Source organism: Martes martes (assembly GCF_963455335.1).
Source record: "Martes martes genome assembly, chromosome: 10".
Lineage (NCBI taxonomy): Eukaryota > Metazoa > Chordata > Mammalia > Carnivora > Mustelidae > Martes > Martes martes.
This window is the reverse complement of record NC_137898.1, coordinates 115191490-115209799: the sequence shown is the minus strand read 5'-3', so window position 1 is coordinate 115209799 and position 18310 is coordinate 115191490. Positions and strand designations below refer to the sequence as shown.

Below are 18310 nucleotides of genomic sequence, written 5' to 3'. Positions count from 1 at the left end.
GCTTTGCGGTCATGGGGGAAGGCGTGGGGGAGGGGAAGTGCATGAAGGGGCACACAAGAAACAAAGGTCCAGGGGGGAGTACTAGGGGGCGACGCCCAACATGGGACCTGTGGTGACCACCGCCGCAGGACACACAGGATAATTCAGAGTAAATCTTCCAAGGTCTCATCCCAAGAACAAAAAAAGGATTTCTTCTTTTTGTTTTTTGTCTTCTGAGTCTTTTTTTTCTATCTCTAAGATGATGAGCATTAACTAAACTTACTGAGGCCATCACTTCACAGTGTAACTCAGATCGTTATGCTCATACCTTAAACTTACATAATGCTGTATGTCAATTTTTCATTAAAACCGCAAAAAAATGAACTTTCAAGTGTAACATCAGCATTATGATTGTTTCAAAGAGGGTCCTCATGTCTGTGTGAAACAGGCGATCTCAGGAAGCACGCTGTGATGGGAAAAGCCACCACGGCCGTCCCTGGACAAAGCTTTAAGCCTGCTCTCTCTGGACAAAGTCATAAAGGATTCACATTAATGATTCCATTATCTGTCAAATCCTTGCCGTTTCCTCTTTTTTAATCATGCTATCAGGTAAACAGAATTATTAAAAGGACTAATTAACTCAGGATGACAATGTGCTTTAATAGGAAATTTTCACAATGGACACAAGAACAATTGTGAAGAACACATGTGTTAAGGCTGATATAAATAAAACCGAAAAACCCTAACGACCAGGCTTCCACTGTTCTATACAGCTGCTCATGTAAATCGTTCTCCTAGTTACACAACTTAAGGAATCTGTCCATTTTTGGAAAGTTAGTCGCCATCCTTTTCTGGCCACTAGAGAGCTCTTATCAAACTTAAACACTATTAATCAAAATAACGAGATCCTCCGACCACCAGCCTCACTGGTAGCCCATTTCCTCATGACCTCATGGGGCCGGGAGTGGGGGGCAGCCCAGCGTGAGCATCACTGATTTCCTGCCTAGCCCTACCACTTAAGACTTTATATTTCTTTCCCAAAGAGGCTAGAAACGTGTTGTGTTTGCTACATATGTTTGTAAAAGCTAACCTCCATCGCCAAAGAAGTCTCACATTCCACCCACTCAGCACACGGCTGCTTGGAAGCACCGACATGCGTCTCCAGCCACCAGCCACCTGCCTCCGGCCTCCAGCCACCCGCCTCCAGCCTCTGGCCATCAGTCTCCAGCCACCGGCCACCAGCCTCTAGCCTCCGGCCACCAGCCTCCAACCTCTAGCCTCCAGCCTCCGGCCACCACCACCACCTCCAGCCATCAGCCACCAGCCTCCAGCGTCCAGCCTCCACCATCAGCCACCAACCACTAGCCACCCGCCTCCAGCCTTCGGCCATCCGCCTCCGACCATCAGCCTCTGGCCTCCAGCATTCAGCCACCAGCCCCCAGTGACCAGTCACCCGCCTCCAGCCTCTAGCCACCCACCACAAGCCACCAGCTTCCAGCCATTGGCCAGTGGCCACCGGCTACCACCCCCTGGTCACCGGCCTTCAGCCTCTAGCTACCAGCCTCCAGCCACCAGTCCCCAGCCTCCAGGCATCTGCCTCCAGCCTCCAGCCATCAGCCACAGGCCTCCAGCCTCCAGCCACCCACTTCGAGCCACCGGCCTCCAGTCACTGGCCACCAACCTCCAGCTACCAGCTACCCACCGCTAACCTCCAGCCACCAGCCTCCAACCTCCACTTCCAACCAACAGTCACCAGCCATCCGCCTCCAGCAACCGGCCTTCCGCCTCGAGCCACCCGCCTCCAGCCTCTAGCCACCCACCTCCAGCCACCAGCCTCCAACCTCCCACTGAACACCAGGCACCAAACTCCAGCCTCCAGTCATCGGCCTCCAGCCTCCGGCCCACCTCGAGGTCAGCGACTCTCAGCCTTAGCTCCATACTGAACCTCAGGACACATTCCAGCCTCCCTCCCCCGCACTCAGATTTTAGGTGGGACCCAAACCAGTATTTTTTACCTTCCAGGCAATTCTAACATGCTAAGAAACTTGAAAAACATGGCTTTAAGGTTTCTTCTTCCAGTTTTACGGTTGCATAATTTTACAAATAAAAACGGAATGGTGTACCAAATACATGATCACTTCTAAAACTTAACCCTCAAGGAACCTCTCCAAATCAGGGTTACCCACTGAGTTCAACAGCTCCCACACGCCCCCCCCCGCCTCCCACGCAAGGAAGCACAGTACAGGGGCCCCCCTTCATTCCTGACTTGACCTCACTGCCGTTCCTGACCCTTACTCTCTCCCGTCTTCCCTCAAGAGGCTCTCTCTCCGCCCTCTGCCTCCTCTTGTCTATCCTACAGTGGCTTCCCTCTGCACTGCTATCAAATCCAAACTCCATAAGCAGCTCCAGCAAACTTGTCCCCTCCCAAACCCCATTCCCCACATCCCCTTCATGATAGAAGAGAAGCCTGTTACCAGCTGAGTGACGACTGCAGGCTTCTCTTCTCCACTGATCATTATCCCCAAGCCCGTGGGGGCCAGGTATCTGGTTTTGATGGGGCCCAGAACCCCCTTGAGCTCCAACTCCCACACCCAGCTGCCAGAGTCCCTCCTGCACCTGCAGCTCCGTCTCCACCGCCCTCCCCCCCACCCCCGCCTGTTCCCCATCTGGATTTATTTAATATCATATAGTGGCTTCCCTCTGCACTGCTATCAAATCCAAACTCCATAAGCAGCTCCAGCAAACTTGTTCCCTCCCCTCCCAAACCCCATTCCCCATATCCCCTTCACGATGCTCCCTCATGTCCGGGCAGAGCTCAGGTGTTCCTGCCTTGCCACGAGGTCACCGGTCTGACCCCGGAACCTTTGACTCAGCAGAAGACTGAGCACAGCAGGGCGCTGGTGAGCCAGGCCACATCCCTGCTGTCCTCTGCTATCTGAAAGGCCCTGTCTATCCCCTTTCCTGCACATCCTGTCAGGGCCTGCTGGGAGACTTAATCAGAACACAAGCAAAGAAAATAGCGTTGTGCTGGGATGTAGTGGGACAACCCTGAACACTCTCCCTTTAGCATGGAAGCCCCACTCTGCCCAGCTGTGAAGGGAAAGGATCATCCTGGGTGGAGTGCAGGTGTGGGTTAGCCTGACCAAGGAGCGCCCAGCTAATCCCACAGGTGCGGCTGCCATAGGAAGCATGAAAACTGGTTTCCTCCTCCCAGAGCACGTTCCTCCTTGTTTCAGCAAAAATCTATGTCCGGTCTTGTGATGAGCCCTGGGAACGAGGTGGAGAGTCAAGTCAGCACTGCCCCTAAGAGGTCCACTAACACCCTCAGACAGCTGGGTCCTCTGAGGGCCCGGAACTGCAGGTTGGAGACCACTCCCCGATGACGAAGGGACGCTTACCAAAATGGGAAAGCTGAATGGGTGTTACCCTGGTAAAGCCAAGAGGGAAGAGCTCTTCCGGGAGCCAGGACAACACATGCAAAGGCACCGTGGCAGCGAAGGTAGGGGGGATTAAAGAACCTGTCATCCTGGCAGAGGGCAAGGAGGAACACATTCACTTTGTAGCTCGTGCCAGCTGCCATTCGGCGGCAGGTGCTTTACACGCTGCCTCCCGTATCCCACGAGACACCTGCATTTTACCAGCTTTTTGTTTTACTAGAAGGAACTGAGCACCAAGAGGTTGAGTAACTTGTCCGACGTCACTTAAAAGCAAAGCGGTAATTTTTCCATCCTCCCCGAAATGGAACAGAGTACACGTCCTGGGCGGGTGGGGACTCATGAACAACTACCGGATCAAACCTTAAAACAAAGAAACAAACAAACTCAGTGTGGACTGAGGGCAGCCAAAGCAGTTCTCGCCCAACAGTAACGGACCGAGGCTGTCCCTGTGCCGCGAGCTGTCCGCAGGTCCTGGCCGCGAACGCGGGGCAATGTCAGCGCGCTTCCGGGAGCCGGTGCCCAGGCGGCCCGGCGAGCTCAGCGGCAGCGCGAACCCTGGCGGGGAACCGGCGTGGGGAGTGGAGCAAGGGCTTCCCGCAGCCCGCACAGCAGCCACACGCGCGCTCAGGCCCAGACGCGCTCCTAGGACGCCGAGCTCCCCGGGCCGCGGGCGCAGGAGAGGCGCCGACCACCCCCGACACGAGACGGGGCTCCCCGGCCCGCAACGAGGAGCAACCCGAACCCGCGGCGGGATTCGGCTTCGCGCCGCACCGGGCTTCCCGGCCCCCACCTGCCCGGCACGACGCGGGGAGCGCCCACAGCGCCACGCAGTTCCTGGGACCCCGGCACGCGCGAGACTTCCGGGCTTACCCACCTGGAGACGCCTGGGGCCCCGCAGGCCAGGCCGGTCCCCCGAGGGCACCCCGGCCCGGTCCCAAGACGCAGGCTGCGCCGCGACCACTGCCCCGGGCGCTGCGGGGACTCTCCGTCTGGCGCTGTGGGCGCTGGGGCGGCTCCGGAGGCCGCCGCCGCCGCCCGTCGGGGGAAGCCGCGGGACCCAGGGCGCGGCGGGGGCGGAGCTTCCGGGTGCCCCTCCCCCGCGCCTCTCCGGCTCCCGCACCGGGACGCTCTCCCGCCCGCTCGTCGTGGGTTTTCCCGAGGGTTCGTCCCATAGCCGTGCTTCCGTCGTCCGCCGCGGCCTGCCCCCCGCAGCTGGGGGGTGCGGAAAGCGCCAACCGGTTAGCGCGGGGTCGCGCGGGGTCACACGCGGTCGCGCGCGGTCGTACGTGGTCTTACGTGGTCGTACGCGGTCGCGCGCAGTCGTACGCGGTCGCGCGCGGTCACACGTGGTCTTACGTGATCATACGCGGTCGCGCGCGGTCGTACGCGGTCTTACGTGGTCGTACGCGGTCTCACGTGGTCACACGCGGTCGCACGTGATCTTACGCACGGGGTCACACGCGGTCGCGCTTGGTGCAGCCGCACGCACGCGGCTCAGTCTTCCCGCCGAGGAAACCCCGGGAGCGGGAGCTGCGGGCCGCGCCCCAGGGACGAAGACCGCAGGCACGAGGCCAGCTGGGTGCCTGCCACGACCCGGCACGTAGTTCCCCCAAGTGCCGGCATCGCGCACACGCGCGTGCGGACAGGCCCAGGCGCCGCAGACGCCCGCAGGGCCGCGCTCCGGGCCCCCGCCGGCCGATACCCGCTGGGACGGATCCCGGCCCGGGATACCGCTTCCACCGGGAAGGTGGCCCGGACCTCGCGGACTCCTCCTCTCGGGGACGTCAGGGACAAGTGGCCAAGGAGCAGGCCCGCCTGGGGGACAGCGAGCTGGCGGCCGGCCACTGACGGGAAACGCGGTCCATTCCGAACCACGTCCCGTCCCCCCGCTTCGCCCGGGCCCTCCGTACGCCATAAGGAATCAATTCACCCGCGGACCCGAAGCCAGAAGCCCTCCGCCTGTACCTAAAACGGGGAATCGTTTTCTCTCTGAGCTGAAAATGTGCACGTGACCTAACACATTTTTCAAAAGAGCCCTCCCATAACTGCCCGACAATAATCATTATTAGACATTTCGGGTAATCCGTGGTCTTTTTGTCCACCCCACAAATGAAAACCTTTCTGCAGAATTACTAAAACTCAATAAAACCCTGCAGAAAGAATGTCAAAGCTACAGCTATCCTTGGTGACTCCCGCCTCTAAGGAAATACGACGTTTCCATGTAAGGGACAGAGACCTCAACTCCGGCTTCTCAGACCTCAGCTATCCGTCCCCCTCCACGAACGAGGGCGGCCACAAAACAGCTGTAGTAAAGGATCACCCTGGAGCACGGACTGTCCTGTCTGCAGACCCCGTGCAGCCACTCTTGGTAAGGTGAGGCGGGGCTTAGGACATACATATTTGGTTCCACGGTCCAGGCCAACCAGCGCGTGTCCAGTCGGTCCTGTGTACCAGGCACAGTGCTGGGGTGAGTAAATCATGGAAGCCACCCCCAAAGAACTCAGATGAGGCTAAAACCCCGACAGAGAAGGGAGAAACACAGATCCCAACGTGGCCAGCCATTGGGAAGCAACAGGCGCTGTCCTACTGGCTGTTCCCATGAAAAATGTTCTTTTCCTTCTGGAACTGATGCCAAATAAATTGTGTTAGGTCAGCAGCAGCAGAGAAATTGGTAACATCATCACAAAAGACAAAATACTAAGCATCCTATCCCACAAAAATACACAAATTCAGCATGGTACACAAGGCTTTCCAAGACCAAAGATGATACGGGAAGAATACTGCGATGGCTCTGGGAAGCGTTCCCCACCAGCCAACACACAGTGTGTAACAGCTGATGTCTTCACAAAGATGCTGGGGGGCAATGCCTTCCTTGTTCCCCATGACTCTCCCTGTGCTAGGAGAGGTGTGTGCAATCACCCCGCAGACCCGGGAGGGGCCCTCAGTGTACCCCGCTGATCTTTAACAACGGTTCCCCATCGTGAGCGGTGATATTTCAAAGGGGAGACCACACCGCAGTTTCAGGAAATGGGGGGGAGGGGCACAGGTTTAGAATCCGAGGAAGGGAGTTTCAAATCCTGAATGTGCTGTGTGACCTTGGGCAGGCGAGGTAACCCATCTGGGTTTCAGCTCCCTCTTGTGTGACACCATCCCCAGCTCCGCACTGTGCAATGAACAAATGTACGGGAAGTTTCTTCAATGTTGTAGGCTCTCGGGAAAAGGCACTTAATAAGCTAATAAGATATTTTTACAAACCCTCCTACATGTGCCCAGCCATCATCATGATTATGTTTCGCGGCAACGTCTCTCGTCTCTTCTCCCCAGACGGAAACTCCCCCATGGAATGACTGAAGCTGAACCGGAAGAACTTTCTGCGTCGGGCCAGAAGCCAGTAGGAAAGGCAGAGGCGCAGAGACAGGGGAGAAGCTGGGGCGGGCAGAGCACAGAGACCTCCGCAGCCAGGCTCAGCAGGGTGCTGACACACAGCTGCCAGCCCACGGGTCACGTCCTGGGTATTTTCCCGTGGAAATAAAACTGAAAACTCCACCACAAGGGCTAGAGGCCAGGGTTTGGCCAATTTTGTGCCCCCAGCACCTACACCGTCAGGGCCGCCCGGGCCACTCCATGGGCGTTGCCTGGTGGCAGCCACCCAGCAGGCAGGCAGAGGGACAGGTCTGGGTGCTCTGGTCTGGCTCGCCGCTCCGTCCGCTCTGGGCGATCAGCACCTGGAGGACAGGGACCTGGCCCTGCTCACCAGACCCGGGGTGGTGGGCACTTCCCACATCCTCCCACGCCGCAGGCCTTGGAGACTCCCAACCGCAGGCACCGCAGGCACCGCAGGCACCGGGGAGGGCTCCCCACCCATTCAGCAGAGGCCCAGACCCTGGGCATCCGAAGGCGGCTGACCAGCGTGGAGCGGCCTGTCCCATCGGCCCAACGGGCGGATGCGACGACTCCTGTTTCCAACCCACACAGAGCCTTCAGCCGGGACCCCGCTCCGTGGCTGAGCCCGAGAGCGTGGGGTGCCAGACTGGAGGTCTGAGCGTGTCTGCGCCCCGTGGGGCCGGAGGGGTGGCTTCTGCCCCTGGCTCTGGTTGGCCGACGCCCGCAGGGGCAGCCCCGACAGGAGCTGCCGGGACTCGGGAGTCTGCGGCTAGCGGGTCACCCAGCTGGGGTCCTGCTTTGCGCCCACCTGCCTGTACCCCCTTCTGCGTGGCCTGCTCCGGACTCACCTGCAGGGTTTGTGCTGTGGTTTCCCGAAGGCACCAAGTTCTTTGTGTTTACAGATCCTGTAAGAATAAAAAAACAAAATGTCCCGTGAGGAAAAAGCATTTAACATTCATCTAAGAACACCGGCGACAGGCTGTGGGGACCTGCAGGAGGCGCACAGTCCCCGGGAGGCTCTCCTGTGCCGCGGGTACGCAGCACACCTAACCGGCCGGGACGCCCGGGGCCATGTTACTGGGGTCCTCAGCACAGAAAACACTGGGCTCCAGTGACAAACACTTACATCCTCCTCCCCAGGCCCCACCTCCTGCAGAGGTCATTCCCTTACACCAGGACACAGGGACTGGTGACAGAAAAGCCCCTTTCTGCCCCTCCGAGGGGACTGCGCCACTGGCAAGGGGCCCTTTGGACACAAGGGCACCCTTGGGCCTCACAGCACCAAGACCCCTAACTTCAAGCCATGGAGAGAAGACCAAGTCGGTCGGGTTTTCTCTTTCTTCCCACCTCCCCTCAGGCAACCACCAGTTTGCTCCCTGTATTTTAGAGTTTGTCTTTTTTCCTTTGTTCATTTTTTAAATTCCACAGACAACTAAATCATATGGCATTTGTCTTTCTCTGACTGACTTCTTTCGCGTTGCATCACACATCGTAGGTCCGTGTGTGTTGCTGGAAACGGCAAGACCGCGTTCATTTTGGGGCTCGGTGACATTCGGCTACCCACCCCCGTCCTTATCCGCTCATCTACTAAGGGACATCCGCGCCTCCATGTCTGAGCTGCTGTAAATAATGCTGAAGTAAACACAGGGCTACATCTATCCAGTAACCGTCTTCATCTTCTCCGAATACACATCCGGAGGTGGAGCTGCTGGTCACAGGGCAGCTCTAGTGTCAGCTTCTGGAGGACCCTCCACGCTGCTGCCCACAGCGGCTGCGCCAGCGTGCGCTCCCACCAGCAGCACCCAGGTTTCCCCTTGCTCCGCGTCCTCGCCAACACCTGTCGTTCCTCCTTTATTCTCACCGTCCGAACAAGCATGAGGTGGTATTTCCTCGTGGTTTTCATTTGCGTTTCCCTGATGAGGGATGTTGAGCGTCTTTTCATGTGTCTGCCGTTTCTATGTCCTCTTTGGAGAAGTGTCTGTTCCGGTCCTTCCTGCTGTGTGTAGCGTTGGTATCAACCACCTGCCAAGAGCGTCCCCACGCCAGGCCTCCCGGGAGCTTGTCACTTCACAGCTCATCCATCGCAGCCAACAATTCCGAGACACAAATACCATTCTGCAGCGACAGGCCACCCAGCTAGGAAGTCGCAGAGCCTGGATTTGGACCGGGCTGTTTGACTGCAAAGCCCGTTCGCGGGAGTGTCAAAAGAACGCGCTGATCTTCTACTACAAACCGGCTTCTCCCCAGGTGTCTCCGTTGCTGGGTTACCAGTTGTCCAGCCCCCACACCAAGAGGTCACCCTCAATTCCTCCCTCTTCCCCACGCCCTCCTCTAAGCCGTTAGCAGGTAACTTCAGTTTCACCCCCCAGAGAAGAACTCCAGGCACTTAGGTCACTACCAACGGGCTGCTGCCTTCTGCCCGGATCACAGCACAAGCCCCCTTTCTGTCTCCCTGCTGTTGTCACTCCTATGACGTGTCATGTCCCCGCAACCTTTTGGTTTGAAAAAGGAGGCAAAAGTAGATGATCTTTGTGGCTCTAGGACCTTTCTCCATTCTCAAATCAATTATTAATGCCGCACCCACTGTGGGCAGGCAGTAGCTCTGTATCCTAGGAGACAAGGAATACCACGGCATCTAACAAAGAGGCTGATGCTTTACTTGGCGGAAACCAAGTATTAACATAGAACAACGCGCCGAATGGAAGAAAAGAAAGTTACATCCATGAGGCGGCACGGGCTCAGTAAGGATTAATTGACTCTCCTAACAGGCTGCCCATTATGGTGGCAGCAGGCGCCGAGGACTCACTTTAGAAAGTCCCTGTTATTTGGAGTCCCCCGCTGACCCCACCCCCATCCCCACCCCAGGCTTGAACTACGGCTCGGCTTGGCTCGCCTGAGAGTTGACAGATGTGATCAAGAGAGCCGGAAGTGGCCTTCTCCCGGCAACCTATTTGAACTCTGGAGTACCGCAGTTCTGAAGCCACTTTGGACTTCTGTGCTAAAGGCTCAGGAAAGTGTCTGCTTTCCACTAAGGCTGTCCAGGGTGGGTTTGTCACTTGCCACCAGGAGTCCTGATGAACAACCTTCCCCCAGCCATGCACTGCCACTATCTATCTTGTCTGTTGCTTTGCTAACTTGCTCATGGCCTCCCCACTCCTCGCTGAGGGTGTTTATGAAACTACCCAGCAGACCGTGCAGGGTATTTTTAAGAAAGAACTTCCATGTTTTTATCTTCTCCTACAATATCACAGGCAACAGCAGATCGTATGTGTAAGCATCATCTGTGTGAACGGCCAGGACCACCTGAAGTGACTTAGTGGCAAAATGGTGCATTAAGCTTTGGGATCTTAATCTCTGAACTCAAACAGGTATTAGCTGTTTTACTTTGAATAAATTCAGCAATTTCTAAGCCTCAGCTTTTTTCCACTTATAAAATGGGAATAATACTGTGAGGCTCCAATGTGATGACATACGGACCTCACTCAGCATGGGGACACAGGAAAAGTGCCTAGTAAAAAACACTGTATAAGCTCTAGGATGATTGTTAAAAATTACTGGATTTCATAGTGACACTTACTTGTTTTGAGAAACTCTTTACAGAACCTTTTACTCTAGTTTCAAAGTGACATTAGAGTCTATAGAAATGGTTTCCAGTTCATGTTTGTTATACTTGTTCATGAAATGAAGGCTTTCCTGTAGTAGAACCTTCATTCCAAGATTCCATATAGCACTAACCTCTAGTGAGATTTTAAGTAATAAACAGAACAAACGGTGAGTGTTAAAATAGGGCCAAAAAAAAAAAAATCTGTATTAGGGCAAAAAAACCAAACAAACGGTAAAGCAAGGATACTTAGTTTCTCTAATCAGTAATTCATCAGAGAAACAATAAAAAGGTTTACTTTCACAAATAACAAATTAAAAAAAGGAGACTTTCTATATAAAAAACTTATTTAGTATAAAATAGGCACCAAAATAAACCAATTCTGTCCAGACCGTTCACCTTACACTGAAACACCTCATAATATTGAAAATATGATGGATGTGATTTACTGATCATTGTTTCCTTAAATAGTCTCGGGTCTGCAAAGCCGGCTTGTGACATGCACAATTCAGCAAAGCAAAAAAATCAGCAAAACAAACAAAAATTATTATTGTCTAACTCACCCAGATTATTCTAAGCAAAGCAGGCGTTGTGCCTGGACTGGCGTCTTGGGCCAAACATACACCCGATGGACAGAGCTTAAACTGCGGAGAACTTGGGTCACTTGAAAGAACTAACCCTCGTTTACGGGCCATCACCCGACGGCCCCACAGCTGCCATAGCCCACAGAGGGAACAGGGAATGAACAGCAAACCCCGGCTTCGCGGCCTCTCTCTCCTGGAGGCCTTTCAAAGTCCCCAGCGCCCCCACCGCGCCCCCCAGAACCGCGGCGTCGCGGTGCTGAAGGCGGGGGCGCGCCTTGGGCGCGCACACCTGGCAGACGCGGCCGGAGGGCTGCACGGCAGGTGCGCCCCAGGGCAGGTGCCACCGCGGTGGGGGGGGGGCGCCCCCAGGGCCGTCCCGAGAGCAGCGCGCGCTCCCCACAGCGCCACCCCCTTCAGCGTCCAGGGGCCTCAGGGCCAGGGAGCGTTCGTCCGAGACCCCCGTGCCGGGCGCGGGTGCGCGGGGGTCCACCCCGCTAGTTTACAGAAGGGGGCCTGGGGGCACCGACGTCAGGGGAGGGGGAACCACGAGCCCCCGGGTCACTCCACAGGTGACGCGCGCCCCTCCGGACCGGCGAGCGCCGCTGGAGGGGACGGCCCCGGGGCCGGGCAGGGGCGGGGGCCGGCCCGAGCCCCAGTTCCTCCGGCCCCCGCCGGCCGCCTCCGGGCCCGCCCCACGCGCGCGGCCTGAGAGGCGCACAACTTTCCGCGCTCCCGGCGCCCACGGGGGGGGCCGCGCTGGCGCCCCCGCCGCCACCTACCGTCCAGGCCCGCGCTGTCCACGGCGGCCTTCAGCAGCGCCAGCACCAGCAGCGCGCCCAGGATGAGCGCGGCCCAGACGCCGCGCGCGCCGACTCCCATTGTTCCGAGGGCAGGACGCGCCGGCCTCGCGGCTCCCCGACCGAGCGTCCGCGGCGCCACAGAGCGGGCCCTCTGCGCACGGGCGCCCGCTGCGCGCCGCCTCCCGCCGCCGGCCCCCCAGATGCCCAAATAGGGCGCGGGAGCCGGGCCGGGGCGGGGCCGCGGGGGCGGCGGGGGCGGGGCCGCGGGGCGGGGGCGGGGCCGCGGGGCGGGGGCGGGGCCGACTCGCGTCCCCCCCGCCGCTCGCGCGGTTTCCTTTCTTCCCGGAAGTGGCGGTTCCGCCGTCGCGGAGCCGGGCCGCGCTGGGCCTCCCGGGACCCGGGCGTGCTGGGCTTCGCGGGGCCCGGAAGGAAGTCTTTGATCGGCGCGGGTGCGGCCCGGGCGGGAAGGGGCGGAACTCGCGTGGGCGGCCCCCGCGCAGGGGTCGTGGGCCGGGGACGGTCCCCTCGGGCGACCCGGCGCAGCGGGGGCGGGGCTGCACCAAGTCCGCGTTCCGGTGCGCGCGGGAGACGGCGGCGGGCTGGGCGCGCGGGCCCTCCGCCGCGGGGCTCCCGGGGATGACCTGCCCTACCCCGGATCCGACCGTCCCAGAGGCGTTTGCTTTTAGGAGAAAAGCCTGTGGTGCTGGGGAGGGCTCCGGCGAGTGTGGAGGGGGACCTGCGGGGAAGAGGGGACGCTCTTCGCTCCACCCGGTCCGGCCTTATAGGAGCGACCTCCCGGCGGGCGGGGGCACCCGCACGCCACGTTGAACTCCGCGTCTCGCCCTGCTCCCCGCACATCGGGGCAAAGACGCAGTCGGTGCCTCAGGAGAGGAGTGCGGCGGGGTGCGGCGGGACGCAGGCGTGGCTGGCAAGTATGGCGTGGAGGCCAGTGGGACAGACCGAACCTCGTCCCTTGTCTCCCGGTGTCTGCTGTCCCGGTGCAGGTGGGATACGCTGTTCTGCAGGATCTTTAGTCCGGGCCCCCAAGCCCTCGGAGCCACGGCTGCTCCCTTGTCCTGACTTGCCGCGCTTCCTAAGTCTGCAGACTGTGCTCGCTAAGAACCCACAGTGGTGCAGGAGAGGGACCAAGAGTCCTGCTTAGGGTGGGAGACCTCCTCCAAGATGGGAGACAGAAGGGTCCAGGCCCGTGAAATCTCTGTGTGTCCCCAGCCTGCGACCCTCTGCACATGGCTGACCTTCGACATCTGACCCAGATTCCGTGACATAAAGGCCACATCACTGCAGTTAAAAGTCTGAAAACTGTGTGAGAGCGGATAGGACTTTTGATCTCAGTTAAGTCCATCCGTATGGACATGACTGATCATAAAGATGAAATGGGGCAATCTGTCCTACATTTGCAGATTTCCATCTGTTGATTCAAGCAAGCCAGCAAACATTCCCCTGGCATCCACCATGGACAAAATGCAAAATACCGCACATTTAGGGTTTGGTTACTCTGCTCAACTGGGGAATCTGGTTTAGGAATAAACTGCTCTGGTGACTGTCAAGCCCATCAGCCAAGCATTTCACAACCCGGGTTCAACCTGCCTTTCCAGCTTCGGATCCACCACCCATGGACAAGGGTACTTTCTGGTTCCTGGACATTTCTGTACATTGTTCTCTTTCTGGAACGCCAGCCTGCCTCTTTCGGTCACCTACTCGAATGCTTCCTTTAAGGCTCAGCGTATGTGTACCTAGGAGTTAAGGTTGAAATATAAGATTCCTCCAAAGAGAAATGAGAAAGTCTGGAAGACAAGATGTCCGCTTGATGTTTTCTCCTGTGACCGACCTTGACATCGACACCCTTCAGTCTTGTCTGTTGTCTGATTTCTGCACCAACAGCTTTGCCCAGAACTGTGGGGGTGGGCACACAGTTTCCTCCAGTCTGAGGAGGGGGCGGTGGGAGGGACAAGAAACTGTGTCCTTCCCGCCCTCTTACAAAGTGCTAGGGAGATTTGGACTCCCTGGGGAACAGTTAGCCCATGGTCACATCAGGGTCTGCCCCATCACTGGACCAGCACTTCACTTGGGTGCCATGAGAAGTTAAAAGGACAGGACAGGAGCCCTTGGCAGTCGGGCTCTCCCCTATTTTTCCAGCCTGATGTCTGGATCCATCTGTTACCATGCCAGACTCCTCAAAGTTCTGCAAAAATTCCAGAGCCTTCCATGCTGCTGTGTGTTTGCTCCTGCTCTCCCTTTTGCCAGGATGCCTCCTGACCTCCTCTCCTGGGCAGTTCTCGCTCATCTCTCAAGATTCCCTCCTATCTCACCCTCTCCCCAGACGTCAGGAAGATTTAAGCACCCTGATCCCCTCCTCATACTTCGATCTCAGCAACCAGCCAGCAGGATCTTTCTAGAATGTAAGTCACATCATGCTGTTCCCCTGCCACTTTCCAGGGTCTAGAATCACGGCCCTACACAACATTGTTCCTGAGGCTCTTCCAGCCCTGTTTTCTACCTCTCCCCTTCACTTACTCAGGTGCAGCCTACCTTTAGTTTTTTTTGAAATGACAAGTCAGGTCCCAGCCTTTGTGCTGGCTGTCCCCTCATGCCATTTGCGTGTCTGCTCATTTCAGAAAAGCTTTTCTTGGATGCCCCACCTCACAGTTTATGTGTCTTTGCAGCATCTAACACTGTCCATCATTTTGCTCATGTATATGCTGACTGTTGGTCTCTCCCTCAAGGAAGCAAATTTCACAGGACCAGAGATGATCTCTGAAAGGACGTACCTGACTTTGCTCTTATCATGTATTGCCAAAGTAAGTACAGGGGACACTGGTCATACTTATGGCCACTTGTCACCTTTTGATTAGTTTGCCTTCCTTTAGATGTCAAATCCCCAGCCTCCTTGGCAGCTCAGCTCCAGAAAGTGACCCGGGTTCTGCCAATCTGGGAAACTTGGATGCGGGTTTGAGCTGCCCGAGGAAGCAGGCTCTGTCTGGAGCCGCCCCCGCTGCCGGTGTGCCTAGCAGCAGAGGCGGCTGGCTTGGCCGGCCGCACTCACGGCAATGGCGGTTTCTCGGTGGAGCTGAGGTTGTTTCTGAGGCCGACGTGGCACTGGCCAGGAGCTGCAGTGTGGACGGTTATGTCACAGGACTAGTTTTGCAGGGTTTGGGGCTCAGCCTCAGTCCCGATTCTCTCCACCTTCTCACAATCCCGAGAGCTTCCCAGTATCTTCAGCATCTTCCTTCTCTGCTGCATCCGCAACACTCAGCTTTTCTTCTCCCAGCGAAGGATCCTAACTGTGTACAGTTGGATATGTCTTCTCCCCCCAAGAAGGCTATCATCTCCCTTAGATGCCCTGTCAAGTGCTGAGTGCTTACAACGCGATGGACAATGTCCGGGCAGAGGGGACACTCCAGTGGCCGACAGGCGCTGTCTAGCTGCTGATGCGGAGTGGTGCGTGCTGCGATGTGACCACGGAAACACACACGTGGGAGCGAGGCTCTGTGTCCATATCTGTACCTGAGAGCCCAACCCACTTCCCACCATACCGGCAGCACTCAGTTTGTATGTGTGGGATGACGGTTGGGTGGACGTGAACAGAGCAAAGTCTGGGTCTTCTGGTCCCTCAGGGATTGTGTATTTCCCCTATGTCTGTGTCTTAGACTGAAGGTCACCTGAGCATGAAGCAGAGACTGGGACCATCATTCATTCGTTCAGTCAGCCAATACCCCAAACTTCACTGGACACAGGTCATACACCAGGCACGGTGCTAGGTACTGGGAAATGGCGAATAACACAGATCCACGTGCCTCGGCACATGGTAGGCCCAGCGAGTGGTTTAACAGCGCGCGGGTTTCGAGATGGGGACGGCAGGGGCTGCTTCCATTACGACTGTGCGGAAGCTAAGAGATTTCGGGTTTACCACTGAAGCTTGCTTATATCCCACTCGGAGTTCCCATTCATCGAAAGGAAGAGAGGTGATCAAGGACTGCTCCTCTGGTTCGGTGTGCACAGGTGACTGTCCTCTAGCGCCGTATCTGCCAGTCTGTAGATAAATCAGTATCTGCGTGAGGAAGCGTCAGAATCGGCCGGACTTTGGGACAGCGAGGAGGCAGCGAACGAGAGAAGGCAGTAGCGGGGCCCCTGGGGGGCTCCGTCGCTAAGTGTCTGCTTTGGCTCAGTCATGATCCCAGGGTCCTGGGATGGAGCCCCGCGTCGGGCTCCCTGCTCCGCAAGCCTGCTTCCCCCTCTGCCTGCTGTTCCCCCTTCCGTGCTCTCTGTCAAATAAGTAGATAAGATCTTAAAAAAAGACGAAGCTGTGGAAGGACGTAACAGGAGAGCGAGAGTCGGGCCGTGGCCGCGTCCTGTTCCCGCCGATGTCCTGTCACCTTCCGTTCCTCCAGACCGACGGCGGGCTGAGCGCTGTGATTCAGGCCTCGCGGTGAAGGCCGACTCACGGGGCCCCCTCCCTCCCCGCACCTCTGCTTCCTCTCTCTGTACTTGGCAGCCCCTGCTCTTCTCACGCCGCCTTCTTCCCTCCGCTTTCAGTTTTTCCTTCCCGTGTCTCCCCTCAGAGGACCACTCATCCCTAAAGATGTCCTGGGTGCCACTTGGGTACCCGGCGCTCCGCAGGACTCTTGCGTTCAGGCAAGAACAGCTGCAGAGATGCGACACGCCAGACTGGTGGTGAGTTCGGAGTCGGCAGTCAGGGACGTCGCCTCCAAGGTCGCGGGGAGGCCTCAAGACACGAGTCCTACACGGAGCCTTGCGCAGGACAAACCGGGGGAAGTACAGCTCCACCAAGCGCGCTGTGTGGGGGGACCGGAAAGGAGGCCGCTGCGTCTGCAGCTTAGTGAGGAAGGGCAGGGAGGTACAGGTTGAGGTTTGGGGGTTTTCGGGGGAGGAGTGTCGGTTTTAATTTAAACACGACAGAAGGCCATTCGAGAACTGGCAAAGAGACGTGCTATGATTTCTGTGGTTAGAGAGGGTCATACCAGCTGCTCTACAGGAACGAGAGTAGAAGCGGGGGGTCTGCTTAGGGGGCGACCATGTGGCGTCTTGAACTGGGTTGGGAGGGTGACGAGAGAAGCAGCGGCGAATGGGCCCGGGGTGTAGACTGGGTGTGGAGTCGGCGGAACGTGGTGATTGAAAGAGAAACTAAGGTTGACGCCCAGGTTGGCGGCGGGAGCAGCAGGCGGGGCGGGAGCTCCACGCCCTCCCTATTCTGGAGTGCTCACGCGTGCTGTCCCTCTGTCGTTTCTGGGTCCCTCGTCATGGGCTGTCTCCAGGATGCACGCAGAACTCCACAGAGAGGGGAGCCGGCCACAGCTGGGACCACTCCACGCCGTGTGCCACGTGGCGGGGCATCTGCCGGTGACGACCTGGGTCAACGGGGTCCCTGAGCAGCTCTGGGGGTTCCTCAAGTCCCTCTCAGCCCGGAGTATTGCACTGTGGGTATCACCTCGACTGGGACAGACAGGAAATAAGAATCATTGTTGAAGAGACGAACCTGGTTTTTAGAGGATCATGGGGTGTTGGGAAATAAAACAGATTCCAACAAAAGACCCCTCCGTGTCGACCCGGAAGAGGAAGAGAGTACGGTCTTGGTAGTGGGTAAGCGTTATCAGCGATCACATGGACATAAGCTAGAAATGACTATAAAGTCTGGAGAGACGCTCGCATAAGTTTATACAGAACACAGAAGAGAGAAAAATGAAAACATGTCTGTGGGAGACAAGAGGGTGTGCCTTGTGATGGTCTCATTATACCATGAGAGGCAGACTCTGAGCTGACTTCAGAGCAAGTGTTGACAGTTTCCAGGGTAAGGAGACACAAGACTTTGCTTGGTGAGATCCAAAGTTCGGACCATTTCGATCCGGTCCACCGTGTCCTCAAGGTGGACACCCTGAAGAGGGGGCAGCCGTAGGCAGTGACCTCCTTCCTCAAAGAAAACTCATCATCTTACCTTTACAACTGGCCATATAATTTTTTCCAAAGACCTTCCATGTAGCCCACCCCAAATAAATAATGTTGAAGAATTCTATTGTGGAATGAGAATAAAAGTAAGGATAATACATTACAGGCATTTGTAATTTCTCCCAGCCCCTCTCCCACAGCCCCTCTCAGTCCTCACTCCTGTGTCTCCTTCCAAGAGAGGGGCTGAGTCTGCCACCTCCGCTCCCGGGTTCTCATTATGCAGAATCAACCGCCAAGGAGAGGGGAACTGAGCCGGAGAGGCAAGAATGCACGCCAGTAGGACGCAAAGGGCTGCCATTCACTGGCTAGAAGGAAGGAGCCATAGACTCCGAAGGAAGGGGAAAGAAAAGCAGGACCGAGGGGCACCTGGGTGGCTCAGTGGGTTAAAGCCTCTGCCTTTGGCTCAGGTCGTGATCCCAGGGTCCTGGGATCGAGCCCCGCATCGGGCTCTCTGCTCAGCGGGGAGCCTGCTTCCCCCCCCCCTCTCTGCCTGCCTCTCTGTCTACTTGTGATCTCTGTCTGTCGAATAAATAAATAAAATCT

At 57.1% G+C, this 18310-nt stretch overlaps 1 protein-coding gene and 1 long non-coding RNA gene across 2 annotated transcripts in view; one reads left to right on the top strand and one right to left on the bottom strand.

Moving 5' to 3' along the window:
• The window catches only part of TMEM123 (transmembrane protein 123), a 42645-nt gene extending 30660 nt beyond the window's left edge, over window positions 1-11985 (bottom strand). The window contains exons 1-2 of the mRNA XM_080816864.1: window positions 11765-11985; window positions 7649-7705 (exon numbers count right to left, since the gene is read on the bottom strand). Coding sequence (XP_080672990.1) covers window positions 7649-7705; window positions 11765-11864 — 157 coding nt within the window. The 5' untranslated portion in view covers window positions 11865-11985. The remainder of the gene's footprint in view (window positions 1-7648; window positions 7706-11764) is intronic.
• Window positions 11986-13177: 1192 nt separating this feature from the next.
• Window positions 13178-17869, top strand: LOC308351833. Its single transcript, XR_013967611.1, has 4 exons — window positions 13178-14205; window positions 14530-14604; window positions 16366-16477; window positions 17080-17869. It is a non-coding gene; the product is annotated as an uncharacterized lncRNA (long non-coding RNA).
• Window positions 17870-18310: the final 441 nt, after the last annotated feature.